Here is an 11,594-nt window from a genome sequence, read left to right as displayed (position 1 = left end):
ATGTTTTCAAGAAACTTATTAAAAGTAAATTTGCAAGGAATATAAGGCCTATATTATGAATTTAAAAAGAAAAATAATATTATGGCAGACTCACACTTCTCGCTAGGATAGGTCATTACATTGATTCTTCCCATCAGAGAGCGAGAAGTGTGAGTCCTCGATATAAGTACACAGCTTTCGCATGCAATTTAAATTAAATAAAATGTGTATAGAGTGTTGTGTGATTTATATTAATTTTCATTTTTCCTTATTTGCCCAGCATTCCTTCCATTTTTTATGATTGCCCTCAGGAGTAACATATTGTTGCAATCAATTTTATCAATTTTTATATTAAAACGGATATAAATAATACTGTAGGATTGAGCTGCAATATTTTTTATTGGTTCACTGAGTTTACTTAAAATATTCTTTAAAAAATTCTAATAAAATATAGAATTGTTGTATATTTTCATTTGTTCAGTCTGTATATTATTTGAACAAAATTCAGTCATTAAGAAAGTTTTTCAACTTACATCTCATAGGTATTCTTGTGATCAAACCGCAAGGAAAATAGCTTCAATTGGGTCTGCACCATGTGCGCTGGGTTTAACCAGACTAAAGTTGAATGTGTAGCCATTAATAGTAACAGCATCAAGCCTTTTACTGAACAGGTACTGTCCTGGTTTGCGGAAAGTTAACTGCAAAGTGTACTCCTGGTTTGCTTCCAAGATACATGGTGTCTTGAACATCACATCAAAATATTTATTTGGTCCATTTTCTACCTCTCGAGCAAAGGTTATAAACGCAGCTCGTAATTTAATTGGGGTATTCGTGATTTCATCATTGCTGGCGATTGAGAACGCATGTACAAACATGTCCTCCTTGTAAGTGCCAGGCTCGCACCCAGCAGGGGTCTCTTGAGACGCAATCCTTACACCTCCGAATCTTGCTGATTTTGACACTTTGATGTAAACACTAATCGTTGCTGGGGCTTGCAGCGAAAAAAGTTTCAGCTGGAACTTGGGATCAGCAGGACGGCGAACTAGCAAATAATCAATTTCCCCAGACGTTGATGAAGCAGCATTCTTATTCTCATCCTCACTTGTTGGGTTTGTCACCACAGGAGCTGCACTGGGCTCCACTTTTGCAGGAAATGTCGGATTTTCTAGCTGCTCCTCCGAGGAAGGGGTGGGCGAATTTGGCTCAAGTGGCTCATCTGGCAGTTTGGTCCTGGGAGTTTCCAGTTTGCAAATGTGGTCAGGCAGAGGCATCGGGTGGTTTCCAGAAACCAAGTTGACCAAAATGGAGAGACAGTCGTCTTGGGGCAGCAATCCGCTCGGAGCGACTACCTCTGAAAACTCGGCAGGAGTCAGGCACAAAAAGCGGATTTTCCCCAAGCACGGGCCAAGAAGCTCTTTCGATTTTTCCGGAGTCAGTTCCGGCTCCTTGTGTTTGGCCCATCGAATCACGGATTCGATCAAATTCACTTCAGCGACAGGCAGCTCCTCCTGGCCCAAGACGAATTCCAGCACTTTGAGGCTGCAGTTGAGGAAGTTGCGCGAATCCAGACAACCAGTGACGCTCATGGAAAGAAACTTTTAACAGCAATTAGGATAATGAAGAGCAGATTTGCATATGATTACCACCTGATTTTACCAATTTCTTGTGCAAGACAAAGAAATGAATTTTTTTCACTTTATCTCTGTGAAAAACCTAAATTTGCTGATTGAGTTTCATTTCATCTACTGTGCAATTTTTTTTCTATTTTCTGCCTCAATTTCTCCAAAAATTTATCTCCGACAATTTTTCAACTCGCGACCATTAGCAAATTTTGAAATAATTATTGTTAAATAAAGAACAAAACATTTTGCCTGCAAGAAACTGGTGAAAATTATTGAATTTTTTTAATGTGGTTTTTTTCAGCACTGATAAAGGATGAAAATTAAGTACTCACCGAGCTCAAACAGCGCTCCAAATCCACATTCGGCTGCTCCTCAATGAAAGTGAGCAAATCCCAAACATTGCTTTTGTTCATTTTGACCAAAAACATCTTGTTGCATTGCTGCCTGATGGCGTCCATTTGGTACAAACTTGCCACCTTGTGGACTGCAATAACGTCCTCCATGTCCATGTTTTCAAAATCTAGCTTGTCGGTGTATGCATACCTAAAAATGGAATCAAATAAAATGCCATGTATTGGACTGAAAAGTGAATCATACGTCAAAATCACAGCGAAAATGTTCGGGTCCAGGTTGCCAATGTCCAAAGAAAGGAAGCCATCGCCAGATTCATTCAGAGTCAGGTCGAACACTGCGGTGAGCCTCCGCACGATCATTTTGTGGCATTGATACGTCTGTAAATCACAACAAAGATGAGGTATTTCATTGTTAAAATTCCAATTTTACCCACAATTCAACTGAAAATTATGACTTGAGGAAGTGAGATAAAATAAAGTCCTGAATTGAATTACTCGTGGTGAAAAATATGCGAAAACGACACCAAAAAACCCTCATTGTCTCAGTTCTAACCAAGTTAATTCAACAGCCCTCCAACCGCTGGGCTTAAAAAAGTCTAAATTAACTTTTCAATGAAAATTGGGTCAAATCCGCTCTTTATTTTGTATATGCAAAATTAATGATAAACCTGATAAACAATGATGAAAGAAATATTGCACAAAATGGCGTAATTTAAAAAATCTCGAAGTTCAGGGTGGAAAATCGCATTATTAAGTTTAATGTAAATTTAATGTAATGAATGAAGGGGGTAATATACACAAATAAATATCAACAAAAGCAAACCTTGCAGCAAATTTCATCTAAATCAAAAAACCCATGCGCATAAATATTTTTTTTAAAAAATCCAATAAATAATACCTTTTTATTGCCGTCACTAATAACAGCGATTTTGAGATCGACGCCTAGCTGCTTTTCGTACATGAACCACAACTGATCCATCAAAGTCTTTCCGCAGCGCCAGTCGCAGTCAGATATTTTGACGGTTTCGAATTCCTCATCGACAGACATCTCGCCGGCAGCGAACAATTTGTGGAATTTTTCGAGTAGAGTGCCTCAATGCAAATAGCTGACAAAAACCTGCAGGGCACAATTCCGACTCTGCAAAATGCAAATCAAAAAGGTTAGAGGGTTTTAAAAGAGAGATAATGTGAACAATCATACGCACATTGCTGTCTGAAGCTGACGAAGATGAGTTTCAGTAAGGTAACTTGTGCCTTGAAACTAGAGGTTGAGCACCTGAGTCGAGAAAAGCAACCAGTGACCCGACCTGTGCGCGTGCGGTAGGGTAGGACTAACAATAAGGAACTACTCTCCTGTAGGAAAATAAACGCGCATGCATTTATGGTAGCGTGCGTCCTCTTGAGATCCCTCGCTCCACTACATTCGTAATTCGTACATTCGTTCTTGGCGCGATTCTGACACTTGAGCACATTTCAAAAGAGAATTATACAGAAAGAACAATCTCATAAGGATTTAGGGCATTGATTCTGTTTCTTTGCGGTTTTGCCGGCGCCGTCGTTCATTAAGTCTTTTGGTCCATTCCTCCGCCGCCTCAACGGACCAGTGGCCAAAGGGCAGGCGCGAACCGCACATCGGCCGCCCGTACTTGTTTATTCTTAAATCTACATAAATTCCAGTAGCCGTCTATTGTTATACTATTATTGAGAAGCTGTTTGCATATTTATAATTGTTGTTAAATTAAATTTCAGTCCAATTCAAAATTATGGAGTTCAATAAACCAACCACCAAAAGGAATTCACATTATTTGATTCCGCTGAACGACACCCCTGCAATACAATTGTATTGTGTTATTTGAGTCTTAAATTGATCTTAATTTACTGATTCTTCAAATGCCACGAGTAAGTAGTAAATTAGACGAAAACTGAAACAAATAAGCACGGCTCCTCGCCACTCACATCACCATTATTGGACCTCTTTGACATGATGGAAAAATGAGATAAAAAATAAATGATTTTTGAGCATTTTTTATTGTACGTGCACTAAATGTATATTTCATTTTAATGATTAATTGATCTTAAGCACACAATTCCTTTTTATCATTATCGTCTAAAAAATATTGCTTGAATCGGGTCAGCGCCATGTGTGCTTTTGTTAGATCCCCCCACATTAAACTTGACTAGGTAACCGTCAACAGAAACCGAATTCAGCCGTTTGTTAAACATGTACATTCCTGGCTTGCGCAAAACCACTTTCAGTAAGTACACCTTTTTTTCTTGCAACATACATGGATGTTTGAACATCACATCAAAATACTTGTTTTGTCCATTCTGAGCGGTTCGAGCGTACTTCTGATAGACATAGTGCGACATCAATCCGTTGGAGATTGCCATCACACTTATGTACATGTCCTCCTGGTAATTGCCTGGCTCGCACCCAACTGGAGTCACTTGAGATGTGATCCTAACACCGGTCAAAATTGCTGATTTTGACACTTCGATATTAACATTAATCGCTCCCGGTGCTTCAAGCGAGAACATTGTCAGGTGAAACTTGGGATCGGCAGGACGGTGAACTAGCAAATAATCAATTTCCCCAGACGTCGAAGCAGCCTTCTTATTCTCATCCTCACTTGTTGGGTTTGTCTCCACAAGAGCTGCACTGGGCTCCACTTTTGCAGGAAATGTCGGATTTTCTAGCTGCTCCTCCGAGAAAGGGGTGGGCGAATTTGGCTCTAGTGGCTCATCTTGCAGTTTGATCCTGGGAGTGTCCAGTTTGCAAATGTGGTCAGGCAGAGGCATCGCTTTGTTTCCAGAAACCAAGTTGACCAAAATGGAGAAACAGTCCTCTTGGAGCAGCAATCCGCTCAGGGCGACGACCTCGGTAAACTCGGCAGGAGTCAAGCACAAAAAGCGGATTTTCCCCAAGCACAGGCCAAGAAGCTCTATCGACTTTTCTGGAGTCAGTTCAGGATCCTTGTGTTTGGCCCAACGGATCACGGATTCGATCAAATTCACTTCAGCGACAGGCAGCTCCTCCTGGCCCACGATGAATTCCAGAACTTTGAGGCTGCAGTTGCGGAACTTGGGCGATTTCAGACAATCATTGAAGCTCACGGAAAGAAACTATAAACAGCAATAATTAGGGTTCAGTTGCTTATAAGCTCCCGTTTTTTTCCACCACTAAAATTTTACCAATTTCTTGCGCAAGAAATGAATTTTTTTTCCATTATTCCCTTGTGCAAATCTAGAATTTGAGTCAGACTGGCCAAAATTTCCTCTAATATGCAAAAATTTGTCTTTAAAATTGTCATTTTCTTCTTCAATTTCTCTAATAATTTTTCAAGCAGAGTTCATGAGCAAGTTATTGAAAATAACGGTTCAAACATTGACTGTAAGAAACTGATAAAAATTGAAAAGAACTGCACTGCATTTTGTAATAAAAGTGCATTTTTTGCGATCCTCATACTCACCAAGCTCAAACAGCGCTCCAAATCCACGTCTGACTGCTCCTCCATGAAAGATAGCAGATACCAAACATTTTTTTCGTTCATCTTGACCAAAAACGCCTTGTTGCATTGCTGCCTGATGGCGTCCATTTGGTACGCACTTGCCACCTTGTAGACGGCAATAACGTCCTTCATGTCCATGTTCTTAAAATCTAGCTTGTCGGTGTATGCATACCTAAAAAATTGAATCAAATGAAAATAAATAGCCATGTATTGGACTAAAAAGTGAATCATACTTCAAAATCTCAGCGAAAATGTCAGGGTCTAGGTTGCCAATGTCCAAAGGAAGGAAAACATCGCCAGGATCATTGAGAGTCCTGTCGAATACTGGGGTAAGCCTCCGAATGATCATTTTGTGGCATTGAAACGTCTGTAAATCACAACAAAAAGGTGTTTTATTTCGTGAAAGTTTGAATTTTTCAACAATAATTTGAAAATCATGACTTATGAGGAAGTGAGATAAAATAAAGTCCAGCAGAATAGAATTTCTTGTGGCGAAAAATTTATGAAAAACGACACCAAAAAAAAACCTCATTGTCAGTTCTAACCAAGTTAATTCAACAGCCCTCCAACCACTGGGCTTAAAGAAGTCTAAATTAACTATTTTCAATCGAAAATGGGTAAATCCGCTTTTAATTTGTATGTAAAATGAACGATAAACAATGATGAAAGAATATTGCACAAAATGGCGCAATTTAAAAAATCTCGAAGTTCAGGGTGGAAAAATCGCAATATTAAGTTTATTAAAATTTTAATGTAATGAATGAAGGGAATAATATTCGCAAATTCATATCAACAAAAGCCAACCTTGCAGCAAATTTCATCTAAATCCAAAAACCCATGCACCTAATATCTTTTTGCAAAAATTTAATAAAGAATACCTTTTTATTGCCGTCACTAATAACAGCGATTTTGAGATCGACGCCTAGCTGCTTTTCGTACATGAACCACAACTGATCCATCAAAGTCTTTCCGCTGCGCCAGTCGCAGTCAGATATTTTGACGGTTTCGAATTCCTCCTCGACAGACATCTTGCCGGCAGCGAACAATTTGTGGAATTTTTCGAGTAGAGTGCCTCAATGCAAATAGCTGACTAAAACCTGCAGGGCTCAATTCCGACTCTGCAAAATGCAAATCAAAAAGGTTAGAGGGTTTTAAAAGATAGATAATGTGAACAATCATACGCACATTGCTGTCTGAAGCTGACGAAGATGAGTTTCAGTAAGGTAACTTGTGCCTTGAAAGTAGAGGTTGAAAAGCAAGAAGTGAGTAGTGCGTGCGACCGTGCGACCCGACCTGTGCGCGTGCGGTAGGGTAGGACTAACAATAACGAACTACTCTCCTGTAGGAAAATAAACGCACATGCATTTATGGTAGCGTGCGTCCTCTTCAGATGCCTCGCTCCACTACATTCGTAATTCGTACATTTGTTCTTGGCGCAATTCTAACACTGAGCACATTTCAAAGGAGAATTATACAGAGAGAAAAAAATCTCATAAGGATTTAGGGCATTGATTCTGTTTCTTTGCGGTTTTGCCGGCGCCGTCGTTCATAAAGTCTATTGCTCCATTCCTCCGCCGCCTCAACGGACCAGTGGCCAAAGGGCAGGCGCGAACAGCCCATCGGCCGCCCGCACTGGTTTTTTCTTAAATCTACATACATTCCAGGAGCCGCCTATTGTTATATTATTGAAAAGCTGTTTGCATAATTATAATTGCTGTAAAATTAAATTTCAGTCCAAGTCTAAATTATAAAGTTCAATAAACCAACTACCAAAAGGAATTCACATTATTTGATTCCGCTGAACGACATCCCCGCAATAATTTTATAGTGTTATTTCGGTCTTAAAATTGATCTTAATTTACTGATACTTCAAATGCTACAAGTAGTAAATCAGACGAAAACTGAAACAAATAAGCACGGCTCCTCGCCACTCACATTACCATTATTGTACCTCTTTGACATGATGGAAAAATGAGATAAAAAATAAATGATTTTTGAGCATTTTTTTAGTGTAAGTGCACTAAGTATATATTTAATTTTAATTATCCATTGTTCTTAAGCACACAATGCCTTATCAAAATCCACTAAAAATATTGCTTGAATTGGGTCAGCATCATTTGTGTCTTTTTTACATCCAACCACACTAAACTTGACCTGGTAACCATCAACAGAAACTGATTTTAGCCGTTTGTTAAACATGTACATTCCTGGCTTGCGCAAAACCACTTTCAGTAAGTACACCTTTTTTTCTTGCAACATACATGGATGTTTGAACATCACATCAAAATACTTGTTTTGTCCATTCTGAGCTTTTAGACCGTAGGACTGAAAGGCACACTGCGACTGCTTTCCGTTGGAGATTGCCATCACACTTACGTACATGTCCTCCTGGTAATTGCCAGGCTCGCACCCAACTGGAGTCACTTGAGATGTGATCCTAACTCCGGTCAAAATTGCTGATTTCGACACTTCGATGTTAACACCAATCTCTCCAGGTGCTTCAAGCGAAAACATTGTCAGCTGGAACTTGGGATCGGCAGGACGGCGAACCAGCAAACAGTCGATTTCCTCAGACGTCGAAGAAGCCTCACTTGTTGGGTATGTCTCCACAGGAGCTGCACTGGGCTCCACTTTTGCAGGAAATGTCGGATTTTCTAGCTGCTCCTCCGAGGAAGGGGTGGGCGAATTTGGCTCCAGTGGCTCATCTTGCAGTTTGATCCTGGGAGTGTCCAGTTTGCAAATGTGGTCAGGCAGAGGCATCGCTTTGTTTCCAGAAATGATGTTGACCAAAATGGAGAGACAGTCGTCTTGTGGCAGCAATCCGCTCGGGGCGACTACCTCTGAAAACTCGGCCGGAGTCAGGCACAAAAAGCGGAGTTTCCCCAAGCACGGGCCAAGAAGATCTTTTGACTTTTCCGGAGTCAGTTCCGGCTCCTTGTGTTTGGCCCAACGGATCACGGATTCGATCAAATTCACTTCAGCGACAGGCAGCTCCTCCTGGCCCACGATGAATTCCAGAACTTTTAGGCCACAGTCGAGGAAATTGGGCGAATCCAGACAACCAGTGACGCTCATGGAAAGAAACTATAAAACAGCAATAATTAGGGTTGCATTTGCTTACCACCCGTTTTTTCACCACTCAATTTTTATTTCTTCCGCAAGGAATTAATTTTTTTCCATTTTTCCCTTGTGCAAATCTAGAATTTGAGTCAGACTGGCCAAAATTTCCTCTAATATGCAAAATTTTGTCTTGAAAATTCTTATTTTCTCCTTCAAATTTTCAAGCAGAGTTCATGAGCAAGTAATTGAATACAACGGTTCAAACATTGACTGCAAGAAACTGATAAAAATTGAAAAAAACTGCCCTGCATTTGGTAAAAAAGTACATTATTAGTAATCCTGATACTCACCGAGCTCAAACAGCGCTCCAAATCCACGTCTGACTGCTCCTCCAAGAAAGTTAAGAGATCCCAAACATTGTTTTTGTTCATCTTGATCAAAAACGTCTTGTTGCATTGCTGCCTGATGGCGTCCATTTGGTACAAACTTGCAACCTTGTGGACTGCAATAACGTCCTTCATGTCCATGTTCTCAAAATCTAGCTTGTCGGTGTATGCATACCTAAAATGTTGAATAAAATAAAATGCCATTTAGTTGGAATGAAAAGAAAACCATACGTCAAAATCACAGCGAAAATGTTCGGGTCCAGGTTGCCAATGTCCAAAGAAAGGAAGCCATCGCCAGATTCATTCAGAGTCAGGTCGAACGCTGCGGTGAGCCTCCGCACAATCATTTTGTGGCATTGATACGTCTGTAAATCACAACGGAAGAGGTATTTTACTGTTTATCTTCCGATTTAACCCACAACTCAATTAATGACTTAAGGATGAAGTGGGGGAGGAGGTGATTTACAATAAAATCCAGTCCAGAATTGAATTTTTCGTGGCAAAAAATATATGAAACGAGGCCAAAAATACTCAGGTAATTTAACAGCCTTCCAAATTCCAAACACACCCTTAAAAAAGACAATATAAATTATTTTCAATCAAGTTTGGGTCAAAGCCGCTTATTAACTTGTATTTACGGGAAATGAACAAACAACGAAATCCACACACAAAAATGGAATAATTAAAAAAAATCAGGGTGCAAAAATTTATTTTTAATGCATAGAATGAAGGGAGCCATTTGCACAAACATCAACGGTAGATATGAGTTTCTGATAATAATTATAAAAACATCAATCTCGTTTAATTTACCCCCAAAAACCACCCCTGCGGAACCCAGCTGGAAGGAATGGGTTTCTTACACCTCAGAAGTATTAAATATCCATGATAGACCACGGTTGGATCGAATTTTACCGAAATTGGGGCAAAACTACTCGCATTGCAAGGCACCCTGATTGTCAGGGCGGTTAAAATTTCCCGTTTTTTAACGCTATTAGCTCAAAAATGGGGTTAAAACGTAACATAATTTTTTAATATATCATTCCTCATTGAATGAGGAACATTTTAGCTCTTTCAAATGCTCAAAATGGATTATGCTAATTTTTTTAAACGTTTGACCTCACTTTTTTATGGCCATGACCTTTGACCTACAAAAATGGCCATAATGTTGGGCTTAAAATAAAGAAGATTTAAAACTGCATTTTTTAATCAGAACAAAAGTTGCATCATTTGCCTAGAAAAAACTTAAAAAACACAATTATTTTAGTTAGTGGCAAATTTTAAACCCCTGTAAAAACGACAATTCTTGGAATTTTGGCCGGACATTTTAAGGAGCGACACAGGACTAAATGTGGCAACCCCTCCAGCAATTTTGGTCTAAAACCCAGGACCCATGCACCAAAACAAAAATTCTAAAGAATATGTAATAATTTACCTTAATTCGCTTGTCGTCACTGGCAACAGCGATTTTGAGATCGACGCCCAACTGCTTTTCGTACATGAACCACAGCTGATCCATCAAAGTCTTTCCGCTGCGCCAGTTGCAGTCCGTTGTTTCGGCGATTTCGATTTCCTCCGCGCTCGACATATTGCCGATGCCGACAGTGGAGAATTTGTCTAGAGCCTCCCTAATCGCTGACAACAACAACATGCAGGGTCCTTGTCTGACACTGCAATGCAAATCAAAAAGGTAAGGCGTGTAAAAAAAGTGATAATGTGAATCATACATACGCGCATTGTTATCTGAAGCTGCGAATTTTAAAGGTAACAACTCGAAACTTTGGTTGAGTACCAGAATCTAAAGGAGCAACCAGTGGCAGTGGGTGCGGTTAGTTGGACAATAAACACGCATGGTGCTGGTAGCGTGCGTCCTCTTCAGATCGTTCGCTCCACTACACATTCGCTGTTGGCGCGAGACTGAACACTGAGCACAGTTTCAAAGTTTAATTATGCGGGGAGAAGAGGCATTATAAATTTTTCTCATGATCGTGATCGGGGAAAAAACGCGAAATTTATCTGGGAACATTTTGAAACCAAATACGAGACGATCCGTTCAAAATCCTACGAGGATTATGTTTTTTAACTTTGAAAAACGTGATTTTTGCACTTTCTCCATAAGAATAACATGGGAAATCCCAAAATTCGCCATTTTTTACGCAAGAGGACTTACTATAGGTTTTAATCTGTTCCATCGCACGTGTATGTCCAACGCCGGTCTGGAAACCGATTTTCAGATTTTTCGCGCCCATAGAAAAATTAAATTTCATTTTTTACGATTTTTTCGCCTTCGCCACACGTGAAGTGCACACCCGAAAATGGTTTTCTTTCTATTTAAATTCGACCGTTCATCGCATCGTCGACCACGACGCCTCATCTGGCTGGCAATTTTTCCGACTCTTACCTGATATGCCCAAACGACCTTTTTCAGGGTTCCACGACCTGAGATCCGTTCCGAGGGCGGTTTTTATTGCTTTTTTTAATTAATTTCGAGCAAAGTTGTCGATAATTGGCCGCGGCTTTTCATCCTTGCCCTTCTGCGAACTTCCTCAGGTCACGTGACCTGAGATCCGTTTTGTGGTTTTGCCGGTCGACGGACCAGAAGTGCCCAAAGGGCAGGCAGGAAGCGCCCATCGGCCGCCCGGAGAGCCAAGCGGCGCTATTGCCACTTGTTTATTCTTAAATACATAA

The 11,594-nt window shown here is 40.1% G+C and overlaps 3 protein-coding genes across 5 annotated transcripts; all 3 read right to left on the bottom strand.

Annotated features, from left to right (window-relative positions):
* Positions 1-253: 253 nt before the first annotated feature.
* LOC135942929 (uncharacterized) lies at positions 254-3,249 on the bottom strand. Its single transcript, XM_065489283.1, has 4 exons — positions 2,853-3,249; positions 2,199-2,332; positions 1,934-2,144; positions 254-1,574 (listed from the first exon to the last, which is right to left on the bottom strand). Exons 1-4 carry the CDS (start codon positions 3,000-3,002, stop codon positions 534-536), a joined length of 1,536 nt encoding a protein of 511 aa, XP_065345355.1. The 5' UTR covers positions 3,003-3,249; the 3' UTR covers positions 254-533.
* A 101-nt stretch (positions 3,250-3,350) lies between these two features.
* On the bottom strand, positions 3,351-7,204 carry LOC135943641 (BTB/POZ domain-containing protein 2-like). Of its 2 annotated transcripts, XM_065490287.1 has the most exons (5): positions 6,649-7,204; positions 6,342-6,581; positions 5,697-5,830; positions 5,425-5,635; positions 3,351-5,077 (listed from the first exon to the last, which is right to left on the bottom strand). In XM_065490287.1, the coding sequence occupies exons 2-5, from the start codon at positions 6,489-6,491 to the stop codon at positions 4,055-4,057; spliced, it is 1,518 nt and encodes a 505-aa protein (XP_065346359.1). In that variant the 5' UTR covers positions 6,492-6,581; positions 6,649-7,204; the 3' UTR covers positions 3,351-4,054. The 2 variants fall into 2 exon arrangements, with proteins under 2 accessions (XP_065346359.1, XP_065346358.1); XM_065490286.1 differs by having other exon boundaries at positions 6,342-7,204.
* A 179-nt stretch (positions 7,205-7,383) lies between these two features.
* Positions 7,384-10,739, bottom strand: LOC135943640 (uncharacterized). 2 transcript variants are annotated; one of them, XM_065490284.1, is made up of 5 exons: positions 10,638-10,739; positions 10,342-10,576; positions 9,141-9,274; positions 8,874-9,084; positions 7,384-8,547 (listed from the first exon to the last, which is right to left on the bottom strand). In XM_065490284.1, exons 2-5 carry the CDS (start codon positions 10,555-10,557, stop codon positions 7,519-7,521), a joined length of 1,590 nt encoding a protein of 529 aa, XP_065346356.1. In that variant the 5' UTR covers positions 10,558-10,576; positions 10,638-10,739; the 3' UTR covers positions 7,384-7,518. The 2 variants fall into 2 exon arrangements, with proteins under 2 accessions (XP_065346356.1, XP_065346357.1); XM_065490285.1 differs by having other exon boundaries at positions 10,634-10,693.
* Positions 10,740-11,594: the final 855 nt, after the last annotated feature.

This window comes from Cloeon dipterum, chromosome 4 (genome assembly GCF_949628265.1).
Source record: "Cloeon dipterum chromosome 4, ieCloDipt1.1, whole genome shotgun sequence".
NCBI classification, from domain to species: Eukaryota; Metazoa; Arthropoda; class Insecta; order Ephemeroptera; family Baetidae; genus Cloeon; species Cloeon dipterum.
The sequence above is the reverse complement of the archived record's forward strand: the minus strand, read 5'-3'. Positions and strand labels throughout refer to the sequence as shown.